Genomic DNA, 20,747 nt, shown 5'->3' with positions numbered 1-20,747 from the left:
ACTGTACAAATGAATGTAGAGAATTTCTGCAATATTTCAAACCTATATCAGAGAATTGCACTGTGGGAAAACTACCATTGCAATGAGTGTCATAAAATCTCAGATATCTGAAAAGTCATACTGGTTGGAATCCAGTGTCCAATCTTTTGGCATCCCTGGGCCACATTGGAAGAACTGTCTTGGGCCACATATAAAATACATGAACATTAATGACAGCTATCAGTTATTGTGGCTCAAGAAAATTATTCTTCTGGTGTAGCCCAGGGAAGCCGAGATTGGACACCCCTGCTTTAGAGGGAGATGTAACTATAAGAATGAATTATTATGTTCATTTTTTCCCTTAGCCAGAGAAAGGCCAAAAGACACTCCCATCAGGGTATTAAGAAATTGGTGAGGAACGTACCACCGTCCTTGGACAACCCTGTGGTACCCACGCTCTTTAGACTGTAGATGATGCAGAACTTCTTTAATGAAAGTAAGATCCCAATTTCAGTAAAGATCACAGGATCTTGGCATGGGAGGGGTTGGGTAAAATCTGCCAAGAGTCCAAGGGATGCACTGGTAATGAGAATTTTAACCATATAGGTGGCAATGGCTAAATAATCATAGGGTTCCTAGAAATAAATGGATAGCCCACAAACGTACTATTTGACATATGGTTGAAGCCAGTTCACTTAAATATTCTCAACTAAGGGAGAGGCAGGTCCCTTTAAGAAAAACTATTGCAGTGGGGGGCGGGGGGCTCATATGTACACTGTGAAAAACTGCTAACCTTTCATACTGAGTTAAAATATCCTTCAGAAATAAAGATGTTTCAGAATAAAAAGAGAGGAAACTTACAGTAGCATTCTTATGCTAAAAGAAATACTAGTTTTTCAGGCAGTATGAAATGATCTTGGAAACTTGGAAATGCAGAAATAACACTGGAGGGGTAAATATGTTGATAAATACAAGTCAGGTGTTGGGAAATTATGGTCTATGGACCAAATCAAGGCCTTTGAGCTAAGAATGAGATTAACATCTTTAAAAAGCTGCTTAGAAAAATAAGAATATGCAACAGTGACCATATATGGCCTGCAAAACCTAGAATATTGGCTGGGCATGGTGGCTCACGCCTGTAATCCCAGCACTTTGGAAGGCTGAGACGGATGGATCACGAGGTCAGGAGATTGAGACCATCCTGGCTAACATGGTGAAACCCCATCTCTACTAAAAATACAAAAAATTAGCCGGGCGTGGTGGTGGACGCCTGTAGTCCCAGCTACTCGGGAGGCTGAAGCAGGAGAATGGCGTGAATCTGGGAGGCGGAGCTTGCAGTAGCTGAGATTGCGCCACTGTTCTCCAGCTTGGGTGACAGAGCGAGACTGTCTCAAAAAAAAATGAAAAAAAAAAAAAAAGAAAACCTAGAATATTTATTTACTCTCAGGACCTTCAGACAAAATTTGTCAACTCCAATATAAATATTGACTTTCATAACTATCTAGTGGATTATAAAATACACATCGAAGTAAATAGCACAACAATAGCACAAGAAAGGAAGGAGACGGTTAAAAGATGAGTCTAGGAATATTGTAAAAGTAGTAAAAGTATTAATTTGGCTCTCATGATCTGGGGGTTGGTTAAGTGTGTTCTATTTGGGGAAATTCATAAAGCTGCAGGCCTTTATGTATTATTATGCTTCAGGAAAAAAAGTTTTTTAAAAGAAGTCTCCCAGAAGGTTATTAAAACTAATCTTTAGCATTGGAAAAAGAAGTTACTATGAATGCAGAAAGGGGATAGAGCAACAGATGCAATCAATATTAGTAAAGAATAGTCATGGGAGAATGACCACAATTCTGTATTTTCTTGGAAAGCAACAATCAAATGCTTTGGGAGACTTAAGATACTCACAAATAGGTAAAGCTGGGTTAACTTTTGTTGCTGTGATGTGCCCAAAAGAATTTTCTATCATACATCAATGTATGTAAGGCAGGGGGATAAGTGACTCATGCCTGTAATCCCAGCACTTTGGGAGGCTGAGGCAGGCAGATCACTTGAGGTCAGGAGTTTAAAATCAGCCTGGCCAACGTGGTGAAACCCCATCGCTATTAAAAATACAAAAAATTAGTTGAGTGTGGTGGTGCATGCCTGTAATCCAAGCTACTTGTGGAGGCTGAGGCATGGAGAATCGCTTGAACTCAGGAGGTGGCGGTTGCAGCAAGCCGAGATCATGCCACTGTACTCCAGCCTAGGCGACAAAGCAAGATTCCATCTCAACAAAACAAAACAAAACCAACAAAAGAAAAAGAAAAGAGAAAAAGGACAGGAAATTTGTTAAATCCCTCTGAAGAGATCCAAGAAATTTCAGAGCAAAGAGAGGTAGCAAAACCTGCATGTTGGGTATGAGTGATTCGTCAGAAAGAGTCTGAGTCCTTAGCCACTCGTTCAAAAAGTCTGCCTTTAAAAGGCAGGACATAGAAAAAGTGGCAAAAAGTGTAAAAAATTATCTGGTATGTTAACAAATCTTTTAAGAAAACAAAACAAAACAAAAAGAAATTATGTAACCCAGCACTTTGGGAGGCCAAGGCAGAAAGATTGCTTGAGCCCAGGAGTTTGATACCAGCCTGGGCAATGCAGTGAGACCCCATCTCTACAAAAAATACAAAAAAAAAATTATCCAGGTGTGATAGCACATGCCTGTGGTCTCCACAAATGAGGAGGCTGAGGTAGGAGGATCACATTAGCCCAGAAGGTTGAGGTGGCAGTGAGCTGAGATTGTGCCACTACACTCCAGTCTGGGCAAGAGTGAGACACTGCCTCAAAAAAAGGGAGAAATAAATATTGCAGAAATAATTTTTTAAAATAAATTCTGCATCATGAATACCCTCAATATTACAAAGGACAAAATTGCATGGAAAAAAATGGATATTGCATCAAAAAATATTTTAGAAAAATCAAAACTCCCATGAAACTCTGGTCATAGGTAGAAAATATAATTTTATGTATTTGACATGCATTTCTTAAGTTAGAGGTGAATTTAAGTCGTGACATGTATTACCATGAATTTCCTGTTTATGCTAAAACAAATCTCATTGTCTTTTAAAAAGTGAATGCAACTTACGGAAAAATTAAAAAGGAAACCCAATAACTTACAGAATATTAAAAAATAAAGAAAAATAAAAAATAAAAAAGTGAATGCTAAGGAAATTAGTTTTTGGCATTCAAATTTCATACATGAACTATTGCAAATAGCTTCCTAGTCTCTCAAGATTTTTTTATACAAAAGTGTGATCTTTTTAAAACAAATAATTTTAATCTCTGAAAAACTTAAATAGTTCCTCATAACTCTTCAAATAAAGTATAAACTCATGTCGTAGCTGGCAAGGTCTTTATCTGGCCCCTGCCCCCTTTCAATCTGGTTTCATATACTCTTCTCCTTACCCCTTTGCCTAACAGTTTTCCAGTTACTGGACTTACTTTCTGTTCCACAAATATGTCAAATCCTGATGAGTCCTTTTGCTCTTGCTGTTCTATTTAGAAAGCTCTTCCTCTGTCCCTCCACCTCTGCCCATGGAGCTGGAAGAAGGAGCACCCTACTCCTTCTTTACCTTCGTATTTCAAGTTAAATGTTATTTTCTCATGGAGACCTTTCCTGATTGCTTTTTTCTTTCTTCTTTCTTTTTTGAGACAGAGTCTTGCTCTGTCACCCAGGTTGGAGTACAGTAGCACTATCTTGGCTCAATGCAACCTCCGCCTCCTGGGTTCAAGTGATTCTCCTGCCTCAGCCTCCCAGTAGCTGGGACTACAGGCGCGCGCCACCACACCCAGCTTTTTGGATTTTTAGTAGACATGGGGTTTCACCATATTGCCCAGGCTGGTCTCGAACTCCTGAGGTCAGGCAATCCACCCACCTCTGCCTCCCAAAATACTGGATTACAGGCGTGTGCCACCGCGCCTAGCCCTGACTGCTTTTTCTAACACAATTCCCTGTTCTTATCAGAGAAACTTATTCGTATCCTTCATATTTTGAATTTTGCCTAGAGTAAGAGGAAGTCTAAAAAGTATCCACACCCTTTATCAACACTTTCAAAAAGTTTGCCTTTAAAAGGTAGGAGATAGAAATGGTAAGTTAAAAAATATATTTTCCCCAGCACTTTGGGAGGCCAAGACGGGCAGATCACAAGGTCAGGAGATCGAGACCATCCTGGCTAATACGGTGAAACCGTGTCTCTACTAAAAATACAAAAAATTAGCCGGGCGTGGTGGCATGTGCCTGTAGTCCCAGCTACTTGGGAGGCTGAGGCAGGAGAATGGCATGAACCCGGGAGGTGGAGCTTGCGGTGAGCAGAGATTGCGCCACTGCACTCCAGCCTGGGTGACAGAGCGAGACTCCATCTCAAAAAAAATACATATATATTTTTTCAATTTTTAAAATCTGGTATTTAAAAAAATGAAAACAATCTATGTGTCCAACAACAGCCTAAGCAAATTATTTACTTTACAACTTTGAAGATATTAAAATCATGCTTTAAAAAGTATTTATTAAAAAGTTAATGATAGAATTATTTTTAAAAAATAGACCACAGCTCTGTTCACTAAACTAGACATCTTAAAAAAAGACAAAAGAAAAAAATTATGACATAAATAATCATTGATAAAACTTTGGTGTTATGTCTTTCCATATTTTCAATGCACACACACATATTTATAACATGCATTAAAAAGTCATACCATATTTTGTGACTATTTAAAATTCATAATGTATCAAATATATCTCCACATGTCAATCCACACAGAATTACATTTTAATGACTGCATTATATTCCATTTTATTGACTGTTACTGGGAATTTAGGAATTTTCCAGTTTTTCATTAGGGCATGAAACTGAGGTGAATATTGTTACTTATACATGCTTATATGAAGAATCCTTTTATAAAATCTCAGCTTAAAATTGCTAGGTTTTACATATTTAAAGGTTATAAGTAATCCAGCTTTGGACATTTATTGCTTAACTGTCCCAAGTTTTTTTGGGTTTCTTTTTGTTTTTAGACAGGGTCTTACTCTGTCACCCAGGCTGGAGTGCAGTGGTGCAATCACAGCTCACTGCAGCCTCAACCCCACTGCAGCTCAAGTGATCCTCCTACCCCAGCATCCCTAGTGGCTGGGACCACAGATTCATGCTACCATGGGTAATTTTTTTTTTTTTTTTTGGTAGAGATGGGGTTTTGCCATGTTGCCTAGGCTGGTTTCAAACTCCTGGGCTCAAGCAATCTACTCACCTCAGCCTCTGAAAGTGCTGGGATTACAGATGTGAGCCACCACACCCACCCAGTAAGTTTGTACTAATTTATGCATCCATTGGTAGTTTAAAGCAAGTATACCACACACTCACCAATACTTGGTCAACTCATCCCTTTTCATATTATCATACATAATGGAACAAAATATGAACACTAGCTCTACAAAAAATAAGCTTGTGTAGTGAATGGGGTGGTGGTGAGTGGGATGAGGGAAGAGAGGAGAAGGACTAGGAGAGGGACATAATATAAATAACATTAAACTGCTGTTGTCCTAACAGTCTTAGTTTCTGCACACCTGTTATGGTGGAACATTTTCCTATACCTAGAAGAAAAATTAATTCCATGCATTTTTACTATAATAGAGTCTCATGTTACTCAGGCTGGTCTCAAACTCCTGGGCCCAAGCAATCCTCCCACCTCAGCCTCCAGAGTAGATAGGACCACAGGCACAGGCCATTGCACCCAGCTCCTTGCAACTTTTACCTTACAATCACTTAAATAGCTTTTAAGTTAAACTTCCACTAGAATGCTAAGTAAAAGAAAAGGCACAAAATTTGCTGAAGAATCATAAATATTTAACTGAACACCTATACTGGGCCAAGTAATAAAACAATGAAAAATTCAGACAAAGTTCCCACCTTACCAAAACTTACAGTGTAGAGGGCACAATACACAAACAGGCAATACAGTGTGAAAATGTGACAAGCATTGTTAAAGCAGATGAAGGACACAATACCTAAAGGATAAATAGGACAGGTTAAGTTAGGGAGACAGTGAAGATAAAGGGAATGATCAGAGATGAGGCCTGAAAAGGCAAGAGTCTGAGCAAGGTCTTGTAAAAAGATTTTATCTTAACTGGAGAAAAATGCCAGAAAAAGATTAAAAGTGAAATATTATATGACCAGGTTAGTACTTTAGATGGATCACCCTGGGAAATGTAGAGAACAGTTGATAGGAAAGCACAACATATAAACAATATTATTGATTGCAGTATTGTTATAAAAACTCTGGAGGCAAATGGATCAAATATATTATGGTACAAGCATATAATCAAATATTAAGCAGCTATTACAAATGAAATAGAACTACGTGCGCTGACACGGAAAGATGTTTAAAAAGATGTTGGATGGCCGGGGGCGATGGCCTCACAATCCCAACAATTTGGGAGGCTGAGGTGGGTGGATCATCTGAGGTTAGGAGTTTGAGACACCAGCCTGACCAACATGGAGAAACCCTGTCTCTACTAAAAATACAAAATTAGCGAGGAGTGGTCGCACATGCCTGTAATCCCAGCTACTTGGGAGGCTGAGGCAGGAGAATCGCTTGAACCCAGGAGGCGGCAGGGGTTGCTGTGAGCCGAGAACGTGCCACTGCACTCCAGCCTGGGAAACAAGAGCAAAACTCCAAAAAAAAAAAAAAAAAAAAGATGTGGGATAAAAGGTGTAACTCAATTTTTATAAAATGAAAACAAATGTTTGTATGTACATAAAGTCTGACAGAATGCACATTCACCTACAATATTAATTTTTAAGGCAGTAGAATCTAGGGTTTCCCTTCTGCGTAGGGCAGAGGTTATTTACATTGTTTTCTCTTATGCACGTACCGGTTTTATAATTAAAAACCACAAAGTTTTTGTTTTGCTTTTTTCATAGGATACCATGGCAGCTGCATAGAAAACATACTAAAGCAAAGTATGATTCAAGTCAGAGGAACCAGTTAGGAGGCTATTGCAATAAAATCCAGGTGAGATGCCGAGTGAGACTGCCTGAGTCTACCTGCTGGTGTACGGGATGAGTATTACTCATCCAAAATGCTTGGGACCAGAAGTGTTTTGGATTTTGGAATATTTGCATTATACCTACTAGTTGAGCATCACAAATCTGAAAATCCAAAATTTTAAATGCTCCAATGAGCATTTCTTTTGAAAGTCACATCGACGCACAAGGTTTCAGGTTTTGGAGCATTCTGAATTTCAGATTTTCAGATTTGACATGCTCAATCTGTTCCAAGATCACTGGGCCAAAATTAGAATGTAAATTCCAGTCCTAACCAAGCAAAATACAATCCCTTGCTGAGTACTCCTTAAGATGATCTCACCCAAGGACCACATGCAGTTGGGACCATTTTCTTGAGATGGAGTCTTGCTCTGTCACCCAGGCCAGAGTGCAGTGGCGCGATCTTGGCTCACCACAACCTCCGCCTCCCAGGTTCACGGCATTCTCCTGCCTCAGCCTCCCGAGTAGCTGGTACTACAGGCGCCCGCCATCACACCCGGCTGATTTTTTGTATTTTTAGTAGAGACAGGGTTTCATGTTAGCCAGGATGGTCTCGATCTCCCGACCTCGTGATCCGCCTGCCTCGGCCTCCCAAAGTGCTGGGATTACAAGCGTGAGCCACTGCACCTGGCCAGTTGGGACCATTTTCTAACTACTGATGGCTAGTGCTATACCCACCAGGGCTGCTAACATCCGAAACCACTTGGTTTCACAGCATGACTGCAGGCTCTCCTTTCCAAGCTACAAATGAATCCTATTTGACCTAAATACCCATCATCTTCTTATAGACTGCTGGGATTTAACCTATACTCCCTCTAAATTTTGTTTTCACTGGTCATAGCCCCTGATCTGGTCTTTTTTCCTCTATCAATACTGTCATTACAATCTTCTGCATTCCTCAGGCCAAAGCCAGAAACCCAAAACCCCTGCCCTTCTGGAGACTCTTTCATGGTGCCCTCTGAGATTCCCCTAATAAACTCCCTTAATATCCTCAACTATTTCCCTGAACATTTCCTTTCATTAATTTAAACTTGGCTGTTCCCTGGGGAGGAAAAAACACCTACCTGACAACAATCACATCACAAGGGGGCTTATTCTCATGTATTCCACATATCCACAGGTTGGAAGTGGGATCAGTATCTTCCTTGTTCCCTAACACTGCTTCTAACCATTGCAGCCTGGTGAAAACCACTCCTTCCTTTGAAGCTCATACCATCTAGTTATACCACTTTCTCCATCTCTTCCTTGCTATCTTTTATTTAAATGACCTCTCCTCATTCACGTAGACTTTGCAACTTGCTTTGCTGTCTTCTCCACTGATGGCTCTATTGATAACTTGGAAGGACTTTCAAATACATAGAGATCTTCTTCACTAAAACCTCCTTGCAGTATTTCATCCACCTTCCTCTTAGCAAATAATCTTACCATGAAACCTATAATCGTATATCTATATTTCATTGGCCAGGAACAGTAGAAATGGCATCAAGGCTACAAAGAGGTTGGGATAAGTAGTTTTGTAGCTAAATACAATACTACTGTTAGCAAAACTGAAGATCTATTAATAAAGAATAAAAAATACATTTATTTGGTTAGTAATTAGCAGTGGCTGCCACACAGTAGTTCTTAGGAAACACAAAACATTATATAGTTCACATATTCTGATCACTGCTCAGTGCAGTTAGGTGTAAATAAAAAAACAGGTAATTTAAACTGACCCACCCATTTTTCCACTCCTGAAAGAATGCTGGGAGTATCCCTCCGCCTCATGGCAAACACCAATACTTTTGTTTGTGCTCTAAACATCTACACCCCATTCTCAGAAGCTTATATTAAACTTTATTAAGCTGCATACTAAACCTCACCATACTACATTCATCACATTAGAATACAAACATGTTCTAGTTTTTCATATTTTAAACATATTCTCTTTACTCCAAATCTCTCTCCAGCTACTACCCTTTCTCCTATTATTCAAACTTGTCTACATCTAGTCTTTACTTCCTTGACCTTTATTGATTCCTAAAGTCAGCCCAATCTAGCAACCATCTTCAATGTACCACTATGTTATTTCCAACTACAATCACAAATGATCTTCACATGGCTGTATATGTTTACCTTTTTAGACTTCATCTAATTGGATCCCTAAGTAACACTAAAAACCGTTACCTTCACCTTTTTTTTTTTTTTTGAGACGGAGTCCTGCTGTGTCACCAGGTGGGAGTGCAGTGGTGAGATCTCATCTCACTGCAACCTTTGCCTCCCGGGTTCAAGTGATTCTTCTGCCTCAGCTCCTGAGTAGCTGGGACTACAGGTGTGTGCCACCACACCTGGCTAATTTTTGTATTTTAGTAGAACCAGGGTTTCACCATGTTGGCTAGGATGGTCTTGATCTCCTGACCTTGTGATCTGCCCGCCTCAGCCTCTCAAAGTGCCAGGATTACAGGCGTGAACCACCACACCTGGCCAACTTCACCTTCCTTTTTGAAACTCGTTTATCTTGGTTCAGCAAAACTCCACTCTTCTTGTTTTCCTCTTATCTCTCTACTATGGTTCCTTTAAATGTATGTCTTCAGGGTTGGTGGCAGACATTCTCTTTTCATTCTTATTCACCTTCCAAAGCCTGTTATAGTCTCTTTACTGATGTCACTAAAATTTATATCTCTAGACACCTCCTCAGTTCTAGAATTGCATACCAACCTCTTCATCTGGATGTCTCACCATCCTCTGAGGCGAACATGAATAACTACAACAGCAGCTACTGCCTTCTTTCTTCCATGGTATGCCACTCCTTCCATATTTTGTTAGAACTAATCTGGTCAGTATCTGCAAGACCAAGCAGCAAAATCTCACGCTTTACTTAGCATTTAAAATTGGTAACTTCCCCTCTATCTGAAAACTTTCTGTAGTTCCAATGCTGAAATATTGGGATACTCTTTTTGCTGTTCAAAACACTTGCTTTCAGTGATCTTGATTCTATCTTCATCTGCTGCTTAAGCATAAAAGCTCAGTCAACATTCCTTTTCCATACTTTTTTCTATGTTCCTCTTCAAATGTGTACATTCAACAAAAAACATTTAACTCTATATACCTCTGTTTTTCTACAATATGGTGACTGTGTTGACTGTATTTATGTAGTGCTTTAAAAAAAAATCAGTAAGAGCCAGGCATGGTCACTCATGCCTGTAATCCTAGCACTTTGGGAGGCAAAGGCAGGAGGACTGCTTGAGCCCAGGAGTTTGAGACCAGCCTGAGCAATGTAGGAAGAGCCTGTATCTACAAAATATATATTTTTAAAATTAGCCAGGCATGGTGGCATGCATTTGTGATCCCAACTACTGAGGAGACTGTGGTGGATCACCTGAGCCCAGGAGGTTGAGGTTGCAATGAGCCGTGACCACACCACTGCATTCTAGCCTGAGAGAAAGAGACTCTGTCTGAAAAATTGAAAAAAAAAAAAAAAAAAGAAAGAAAAAAGAAAAAATCAATTAACACATTTTTCTCGGCCGGGCATGGTGGCTCATGCCTGTAATGCCAACACTTTGGGAGGCTGAGGTGGGTGGATCACCTGAGGTCAGGAGTTTGAGACCAGCCTGGCCAACATGGTGAAACCCCATCTCTATTAAAAATACTAAAATTAGCCAGGCATGGTGGTGGCGCCTGTAATCCCAGCTACTCAGGAGGCTGAGGCAGGAGAATCACTTGAACCTGGGAGGTGGAGGCTGCAGTGAGCTGAGATTGTGCCACTGCACTCCAGCCTGGGCAACAGAGCGAGACTCCATCTCAAAAAACAAACAAACAGAAAACCTTATTTTTCTCACATAGGAACATGTCCAGATACAAGCAGTGCAGGGCTGGTACAACTATTTAAAGATTTCTTTGAGGAACAGGGATCTTTTTCTTCTACTTCATCCCTCGGCTACAGTTGTCATTTTCGTGATCACAAGATAGCTCTTTCAGCAGCTTCAGGAATGGCCAATTCACAGGGACAAAGATGAAGTGCAAAAAGTAGAGGACAAGATAGATAGTTCTGTTCCCAGTGATATGTCTATTTTTGAATCAGTAAGAATGAATGATATGGCTACCCTTAGCTACAAGAAGTCAAAGAAGAGTTCTATAACCAGAGACCTTATTGTTCTTGGCTAAGATGGAATTCATTAGTAAGGAAAGATGTGCTAAAATGTTTGGTTGGCTGCTAGCAATAGCAGTCTCACTGGGCCAGAAAACAACTTTCATAAAAACACTAACAAAGCAGTAAAATATAGTCCAGATTCTCTGAACAAAATGGAATTAACCCAGAAACCAACAATAAAAAGATAACTGAAAATATACCTACCTCACATATTAAAAATACCTAATTCTAAACAGCCATGGATCAAAAAAAAGTCATTAATTAGTATTTATAGAACAAAATGTTATATTAAAAAAAGAGCCATTTGTAACCTTAAATGGTTATTTTAGAGAACAAAGACTGAGACAAGGAGCTTGGAATCCACCTTAAGACAATGAAAACAGCAATTCCACATTCATAACACTTACAGGGTTTCTCTCTCAGTATGAATTCTCTGGTGTATAATAAGTGAAGAGCTCTGACTGAAGGCTTTTCCACATTGAATACATTCATAGGGTTTCTCTCCAGTGTGAATTCTCACATGCCTCCTAAGGGAAGAGGAAACACTGAAGGCTTTCCTACATTCCTTACATTCATAGGGTTTCTCTCCAGTGTGAGTTCTTATATGCATTCTAAGGGATGAGAGCCCACTGAAAACTTTCCCACAGTCACTGCATTCATAAAGATTCTCTCCCGTATGAATTTTCTTATGAACTTTAAGGTGAGAGCTCGTGTTGAAGGCTTTTCCACACTCACTGCATTCATAGAGTTTTTCTCCAGTGTGTATTCTCTTGTGCACTATAAGGTAAGAGCTTGTGCCAAAGGATTTTCCACACTGATTACATTCATAAGGTTTCTCTCCAGTGTGAGTTCTCACGTGAGCCTTAAGGGATGTTTTTTGACTGAAAGCTTTTCCACATTGATTACATTCATAGGGTTTCTCTCCAGTGTGAGTTCTTACATGTCTCCTTAAGGTTGAGGAATCACTGAACACTTTACCACATTCTTTACATTCATATTGTTTCTCACCCATGTGACTTTTCTTGTGTAAAGTAAGATTAGAAATCCTTTTGAAGGTTTTTCCACATTGATTACATTCATGTTTCTTTTCAGTATGAGTTTGTCCTTGTTTCTTAAAGGATGATTGATGACACAGCATTTCATCTTTATTACATTCACAGGCATTCTGTGCCATATGCAAATTGTTAGGTACAGAAAACATATTACGTGTGAAGTGCATTCCATGTTTAGAATATGTGTACTCCTTTTGTACTGTTTGATTTCTCTGAAGATGCCATAGAGTTGTATCACATTCATGACTTTCATAGAGCTTCTCACTTATAGAGTTTTTCACATAATTGTTTATGATTGAATTGTGTTTCAAACATCCAATCTCTGAGTAACATTTTTGGCAATGCTTACTGGTGAAAATGCTCTGTGAAAAAATAAGTTTTGATCTAAGTTTAGAGTTTTCCTCCAATTCATGATAGTCATGGAATAGCTCCTGAGATACTGTTTTCTTTGGGGCATATGTCATTTGCCTCCAATGTCCCCCTGGAATCTTACGCTGTTTTCTGATCTTACGGCATTCCCAGTCTTCTCTTAATATGGAGGACCAATTATGCATTTTGAGTTTTATCATTTTCACTGCATTGGATGGTTCCTCCCACAAAATTTTCTGCACAGTTGATTCTTTGGTTTTAGGTTGAATCTTCTGGTCTGGACAGATGGCTTGGGGAATTCCCTTTTTCATATTCCTTATCTCTTCTTGACCCAATGGGGAGATCACAGTAAGCCTGCACAATTGATATTCCACAGAGGTGAGATTTCTATAGTTTTCCAACATCACATCTCTGTACAGACTTCTTTGAGCAGAATCCAGCATCATCCACTCCTCCTGAGTGAACTCCACAGCTACATCTTTGAAACTCATTGGTTCCTGTAACCAGGTTGTCAGAAATACAGCAATCATCCTTTCCTCTTCAGCATTTCTCAGATGGAAACAGGCAGGGTCCTGTTTAGTTAAAGCCCATGTGGAGGATAGGTCCATAACTGCCATTTTATGAGTACATAAGCCTGCACAGTAAAGTAGAGAGATCAGGATGTTTCTGTTCTTGTGTCTCCAATCCAGTCACAGGAGGGATGCATTTCACCTGAAGTCCTCCCTGTAGCCAAAGAAGCAGGTTCAGGTAAAAGAAGAAAGCTGGAAACGGCCCCATTTGGGGAAAGGTGAATACAAAATTGTAGACCCTCCCCATTACCTCTCAGCAAGGTCTAACCAGCTTAAAATCTTTACTGGGATTTGTACTGACATGCAGTATAACAATCCTTACCCACTTTGAGAAATGCCATCCTGATTCTTTGTACTGGCTTCTCCTGCAGACCACTTTGAGCTCTGGGTGAATGGGGCATGAGTTATTTTTAAAAATGTAAACTAAAAAGAACCAACCAGTAAAAAATGCATGGCTGTCAAATTAAATTTAATGTACTATTTACTACTTTTTAAACTTTTTGGGACAGAAAAACAAACAAAATTTCCCTGTGAAACACACCTGTTTCATATAAATTTCTTCCATAACTTGTTTACAAGAATAACCTTACACGACTGACAACTTGGCTGCTACCCTGCCAAGGAATTTTATTGAAGTTAAAGGTGTATATGTGACTTTGAAACAGATGTTCATTTCAACGAGAACATATGGACACAGGGTGGGGAACACACACTGGGGCCTGTCGGGGGAGGGCAGCAGGGAGAGCATTAGGCAAAAGAGCTAATGCATGCCGGGCTTAATACCTAGGTGACGGGTTGATAGGTGCAGCACATGTTTACTTACATAACAAACCTGCATATCCTGCACATGTACCCTGGAACTTAAAATAAAGAAACAGATGTTCATTTGATTATTACTTCCAGTTTAACCTCCCTCCCCAAAGTCCATATTGTCATCTATGATAATTTATTCTATCTAACACTTGAATGGGGTCAAATGACAAAGGAAGAACCATGAACTGCATTCCCAAGTTTAGGAGTGAGGCACTAACTATTAACATTAGATATTGTACTTTCCTGGATAATTTCTATAATGGATTTAATATAAATAAAATAACATACAGTGTAAATACAAAAGATACATGCTTGGGGACTTTAAGGATCACGACAAATCATGAAACAATTTATTATACTAATATTTTTAAAGTTCTCACTTTTCAAAGACGAGGTAGTTAACCGTCAAATGCAAGTCTTTTCTGTGAATACTGTACATCAATAGAACTCAGTTTTAATGGACAAAATTATAGAAGTGACATTTTTATTTAGGCAAAGATCTTTGTCAGGTAGATTCTGTGTCCCTAAACCAGGAGTGTATATAGGTCTGTCACTTTAGGGAAACTCATTTAGAAACAGATTTTGTCTGATTTGTTTATTGCTATATTCCTAGTACCTAGAAGAGTCCTCAGCCCATGGCAGAAACTCAACAATTTGAGTAAACCAAATGAACCTATGATAATTAAGGTTTTGTGCATGGGGGTATTTTTTCCACACCCACACCCTTCTTTCAAGAAGGAAAAGGAAATCGTTAGGCTTCTGGGTTGGGTACAGGGGCTAATGCCTGTAATCCCAGCACTTTGGGAGGCCAATGCGGAGGATTGCTACCAGACTGGGCAACATGGTGGGACTCTGGGTCTCTACAAAAAATTTAAATATTAGCCAACCATGGTGGCATGTGCCTGAAGCCCCAGCTACTCAGGAGGCTGAGATGGGAGGATCACTTGAGACCAGGAGGTTGAGACTGCAGTGAACCATGTTCACACTACCACACTCCAGCCTGGGCAATGGAGTCAAATCCTTTGCTTGAAAAAAACAACAAAAACACACACAAACAACAACAACAACAAAAAAAGTTAGGCTTCCTCTTCAAGAAAGAAAATCTGTTTGCCTTGTAGTAAAAGATATTAAGAATTGTATTGCAGGTTTAACCCTTCATTCCTCATAGTTTTATTTCTTTTTTTTTGAGACAGAGTCTTGCTCTGTCACCCAGGCTGGAGTACAGTGGCGCGATCTCGGCTCACTGCAAGCTCCGCCTCCCAGGTTCATGCCATTCTCCTGCCTCAGCCTCCCAAGTAGCTGGGACTACAGGCGCCTGCCACCACGCCCGGCTAATTTTTTGTATTTTTAGTAGAGACGGGGTTTCACCGTGTTAGCTAGGATGGTTCTTGATCTCCTGACCTCGTGATCTGCCTGCCTCGGCCTCCCAAAGTGCTGGGATTACAAGTTTTATTTCTTTTCTAGTTATAGGACTAATTACAAGCACTAAACAACTTTACTAAACAATAGGAAAAAATATTTGAATAAATGGCGAGAATCACTAGGTGAATCACCATGGGATTTTGATTAATCTATGTATTTAATAGGGATTTCCTGAAATGTAGCTTTTAAAGTTTTATAGAAAACTAAAGATATAAAAAATCAAGGCAAATACCTTAAAATGCCTTACCCTATTATATTTCAAAATACATTACAAATCTCTAGTTAAGTAAAACAGAACGATATTAGGGCAATAATAGAAAACAAAACAGTATCTTCAGAAACAGATTCTGTGTAGCTAGACATTTAGTACATAACAAAAATGGCACTTTAAATCGGTGGGGGGAAGGATGAACTATTTCATAAATGATATCAAGACAAATGGCTTTCTGTTTGGAAAAAAACACACCCCTCACATTCACAAATTCCAGATGGATTAAAGATGTGCATATGTGTTGAACAGGAATTCCAGAAGAGAAAAAGGGAATAGAAAAGAAGCAATATGAGATATAATGATTGTTTTTACTCCAAGCTGAGAGAAGGATATATAAGTCCTTGATCTGAAAGCTTATATACCATGTGCCATGTAGAATACATTTTAAAAATACACCAGCTACCAGCTACACTGAAGGTAAACTAGAATATCAAGAATAATGTGTAACTTTAAAGTTACCGAAGAAAAAAGGCTAATTATCTACAAGGGAATATCAATTATACTGACTACAGACTTCTCAGTTGCAAAGATAAGGGGCCAAAAAGGCAATACAATAATATCTTCAAAGTACTAAAGGAAAACAACAACAACCTAGAATTCAATCGTATGCTAAAGACTGAGAGCAATATAAAAGGCGTCTATATGGGTGTGTGTGTTAACCACCCATGATAGTTCCTGAAGGAACTACTAAAAGGATGTAAGCTGAACTCAGAAGAAAGCAGTGGGGTGTAGTCAGCCCAAGACACTGAGGCTCTGGAGGCAGCCCACGTATCTTCAGAAGAGCACCCTCAGGAGAAACAAGATTGACCACCATGCTATCATCAAATTCCTACTGAGTCTGCCATGAAGAGGATAGAAGGTAACACACTTGTGCTCACTGTGGATCTTAAAGCCAACAAGCACCAGGTCAACAAGCCCTCCTCACAGGCTTGTGAAGAAGCTCTATGACACTGATGTGGCCAAGGTCAACACTTTGATCAGGCCTGATGGAGAGAAGAAGGCATATGTTTGACTGGCTCCTGGTTACCATGCTCTGGATGTTGCCAACAAAACTGAATAATCTAAACTGAATCCAGCTGTCTAATTCTAAATATGTACATCTTCTCATCAGGAAAAAACAAAATAGGATGATTGGTACACTATACTATTATATTTGTGTATGTGTTTGAAAATTTCATAATTTGAAAAATAATCAGAGAGATATTTCCTCTATGAAATAAGAATACAACTCTATGGATTTTTTTTTAATTTCCCAGGAAATTAAATATTATAATTTAAAAACTCCCCCAAAAGGTACAAGGGTTAAAAGATAAACTTAAGGCTGGGCACAGTGGCTCACGCCTGAAATCCCAGTACTTTGGGAGGCTGAGGTGGGTGGATCACGAGGTCAGGAGATCGAGACCATCCTGGCTACAGTGAAACCCTGTCTCTACTAAAAATATAAAAAATTAGCTGGGCGTGGTAGTGGGTGCCTGTAGTCCCAGCTACACGGGAGTGTGAGGCAGGAGAATGGCATGAACCTGGAATGAGGAGCTTGCAGTGAGCCAAGATCGTGCCACTGCACTCCAGCTCGGGCAACAAAGCGAGACTCCGTCTCAAAAAAAAAAAAAAAAAAAGATACACTAAAGGAACTTTTCTAGAAAGCTGATCTTGGCTGAACACAGTGGCTCACGCCTGTAATCCAGCACTTTGGGAGCCCAGGTGGGAGAATCACTTGAGGTCAGAAGTCCAAGACCAGCCTGGCCAACATAGTGAAACTCTGTCTCAACTAAAAATACAAAAAAAAAAAAAAAAAAAAGCTAGATGTGTTGGTGCACACCTGTAATCCCAGCTACTCAGGAGGCTGAAGCAGGAGAATTGCTTGAACCCAAGAGGTGGAGGCTGCAGTGAGCCGAGATGTGCCACTGCACTCCAGCCTGGGCAACACAGTGAGACTCTGTTTCAATAAATGAATAAATAAAGCTGATCTAAAAGAAAAAGTAAGAATAAGTAAAAAAAGACAACTATATGAGCAATGTAAAAGTCCAACCCCAGATTACTCAGAGTTCCAGAAAGAAAAAACGGGAAGAAACAAACAAACACAGGAAAACTTTTTTTTTTTTTTTTTGAGACGGAGTCGCCCAAGCTGGAGTGCAGTGGCACAATCTCCACTCACTGAAACCTCTGCCCCCTGGGTTTAAGCAATTCTGTGCCTCAGCCTCCCAAGTAGCTGGGATTACAGGTGCCGGCCACCACACCCGGCTAATTTTTGTATTTTTAGTAGTAGAGACGGGGTTTCACCATCTTAGCCAGCCTGGTCTTGAACTCCTGACCTCATGATCCCCCCACCCCCCCAGCCTCCCAAAATGCTGGGATTACAGGCGTGAACCACGGTGCCCGGCCAGAAACTAAGTCTTATTCCTTATAAAAACATAGTATCTAAGAATTGATCCATCAAAGCAAGTAATTTCTTTAAATAATTAGAACACACATCATCATGAAATTTTTGAATACCAAAGAGCTTCAAGAGATGATAAACAGATTACACATAAAGGAACATTAGCAGGTATGAAACAGGACTTCTCAACAGTAACAGTAACACTGCTCCATTTCCCATCTAGCTGGGCATGGCAGTGTGCGCCTGTAATCCCAGCTATTCCAGAGGCTGAGGCAGGAGAATGGCTTGAACCCGGGATGCGGAAGTTGCAGTGAGCTGAGATCCTGCCATTGCATTCCCGCTTGGGCGACAGAGAGAGACTCTTTCTCAAAAACAAACAAACAAACAAAACCAAAAATTAGCCGGATTAGCCGGGCGTGGTGGGGCCTGAGGCAGGTGAATCCCTTGCGTCAGGGTGGCGGAGGCTACAGTGAGCCGAGATTGCGCCACTGCACTCCAGCCTGGAGACAGAGTGAAACTCTGTCTCGGAAAAAAAAAAAGTAGAAAAACAGAGACAAAGTAAAAGAAAAATTTAAAAATTAAGAGCAAAACTTACTGTAATAGGACCCTCCTCCCCCAAAAAGACCAAAACAAAACAACAACAACAACAAAAAACCAAATCTACATTTTTGAAAAGACTAATGTACATATATACCTCATAGGAGTAATCAAGAAAAAAAGGCCTAGATAATTAGGTTCAAAAAAGAAAAAATAACAATTACAGCAGTTATTTCAAAATATTAAAAAGTGATTTTAAAAATCACCACAGAAATTACTTATAGTGATAAAATAGCATGGGCAATTTTATGCCAATAAATTTGAAAAATTAGATTAAAAACAATTATCTAGGAAAAGGTATCTAAAACAGAATGCGAACTAAAAAACCTAATCAATGAGACTTTTAAAAAATTGAGTCAGGGCCGGGTGCGGTGGCTCACGCTTGTAATCCCAGCGCTTTGGGAGGCCGAGGCGGGCGGATCACCTGAGGTCGGGAGTTCCAGACCAGCCTGACCAACATGGAGAAACCCTGTCTCCACTAAAAATACAGAATCAGCTGGGCATGATGGCTCATGTCTGTAATCCCGGCAACTCAGAAGGCTGAGGCAGAAGAATCACTTGAACCCGGGAGGCGGAGGTTGCGGTGAGCCAAGATCGCGCCACTGCACTCCAGCCTGGGCAACAAAGAGCAAAACTGTCTCAAAAAAAAAAAAAAAATTGAGTCAGAAGTTAAATGCGTACTAAATATTTTAAGACCAAATTGTACCAAACTTTTGGAGGCGGTGCGGGAGGCGGTGGGGGGTGGTGACCTGTTTTACAGAATAGGAGAGACTGTGCTGTCCAAATTATTCATGAAGCTTGTAAAATCTTGTTAGTAAAACAGGCAAGGATAGTACACAAAAAGATTAAAATGCAATCTTGTGAGCATAGGTGAAGTCAAAGGGAAACAGCCAATTGAATACACCAGAGTATTAAGGAAATAAAACCACATCGCATTCAACCGCAGTATAAGGCTATAGGTGAAAAAAATGATGGCTGTGATTCAACCCATTACTAGATTTAGAGATTCAAGAGAGGCTGCTGGACAGTGAGGCGTGCACCCTCAGCCCTCCCGTGTTGCTTAGAGAAGGAGGCAAACGCGCGTCCCTGGCCCCCGGCGCTCCCTGCGTGGCACCCGCAACCAGCCCGGGACCCCTCCGCCCCGCGCGCCCCTGGTCCCCACTCGCTCCCCGCGCTGCACTCGCACCCAGTAAGGAGCCCCTCCTCCCTCAAGGGCCTCTACCACCGCCGCCTCTCGGGCAGGCTCCCCGCTGCTCAGACTCCCGTGAGGCGATCCTTGCACGCAGGAGAACTCAGCGGGCGAGGCTGAGCCCACGAGGGACTCGTCCCGGCTGAACGAGCCACAGCCCCGCTTGCTCACCCGTCCTCAGTGCTTGCCTCCAGGCGTCCGCGGTCCCGCCTCAGAGGGACGCGAGGCCGAACTACGTTTCCCAGGAGCTCGTGCGCCGCCCCGCGGAGGAGCCTGGTCTGTGCGTCACGAACGCGCTCTCGGCGGAAGGCCCGCAGTGTCCGGCACAGAGTAGCGGCTGGGGCGCCGGCGAGGAATCGCCGGCTCTAGGGTCCCGGGGCGCGCCCCTGACGGACTGGGGGCGGGGCGCGGCCTGAACGCCAGGCTGGGGCGCGTGCGTAACGGTGTGTGTTGAGGGTGCGTGTGCGTGCGTGCGCGGCAGGGGCGGGCGTAGGACCAATGGGGGCGGGGGGGGGGTGCGCGTGCGCGTGCGTGACGTCAGGCCACGGGGAGGTGGCGCCTCCGTGCCGGGCCGGCCTCAGACTCACCTCTGAGGCCGCTCTTCGCGCTACGCTGGTGGATGGAGTCGCATTCTCTGTTTTGCCGTTGCTGCTGCCTTTGTGACGGGATCGCTTTCTCCCATCGAACCTTCTAGTTGCTTATTGCAGGTATATACGAAAGTGCTGAATTTTGTGTTTGCATCGTAATCAGACGCGTGTTGAGCCCTTTAGTAATGTAGCAGTGTATTAGCTTCGTATTTCTAGGTAGACGGTAATTTCGTCAATGAAAAAATTTAACAGTGATCGTCACCCCTTGCCTCAGTCACTCTCTTTCCCTCGCGCGGCCCCGGCGTTCACGGCGGACG

The 20,747-nt window shown here is 41.3% G+C and overlaps 1 protein-coding gene across 3 annotated transcripts in view; it reads right to left on the bottom strand.

Moving 5' to 3' along the window:
- The window catches only part of ZNF891 (zinc finger protein 891), a 41,761-nt gene extending 21,536 nt beyond the window's left edge, over window positions 1–20,225 (bottom strand). Inside the window, exons 1-3 of one of the 3 annotated variants that reach the window (XM_058424921.1) lie at window positions 20,015–20,225; window positions 13,998–14,034; window positions 11,592–13,328 (exon numbers count right to left, since the gene is read on the bottom strand). In XM_058424921.1, the coding sequence (XP_058280904.1) occupies window positions 11,592–13,222 (1,631 nt within the window). In that variant the 5' untranslated portion in view covers window positions 13,223–13,328; window positions 13,998–14,034; window positions 20,015–20,225. Of the gene's footprint in view, window positions 1–11,587; window positions 13,329–13,997; window positions 14,035–20,014 lie in introns of those variants that run through there. The other 2 variants (XM_032168185.3, XR_009208889.1) reach the window with 2 other exon arrangements.
- Between the last annotated feature and the right edge of the window lie 522 nt (window positions 20,226–20,747).

The sequence above is a fragment of the Hylobates moloch genome, unplaced genomic scaffold (genome assembly GCF_009828535.3).
Source record: "Hylobates moloch isolate HMO894 unplaced genomic scaffold, HMol_V3 SCAFFOLD_12, whole genome shotgun sequence".
Lineage (NCBI taxonomy): Eukaryota > Metazoa > Chordata > Mammalia > Primates > Hylobatidae > Hylobates > Hylobates moloch.
Note: the sequence above shows the minus strand (reverse complement) of the source record. Positions and strands in the feature narration are given on the sequence as shown.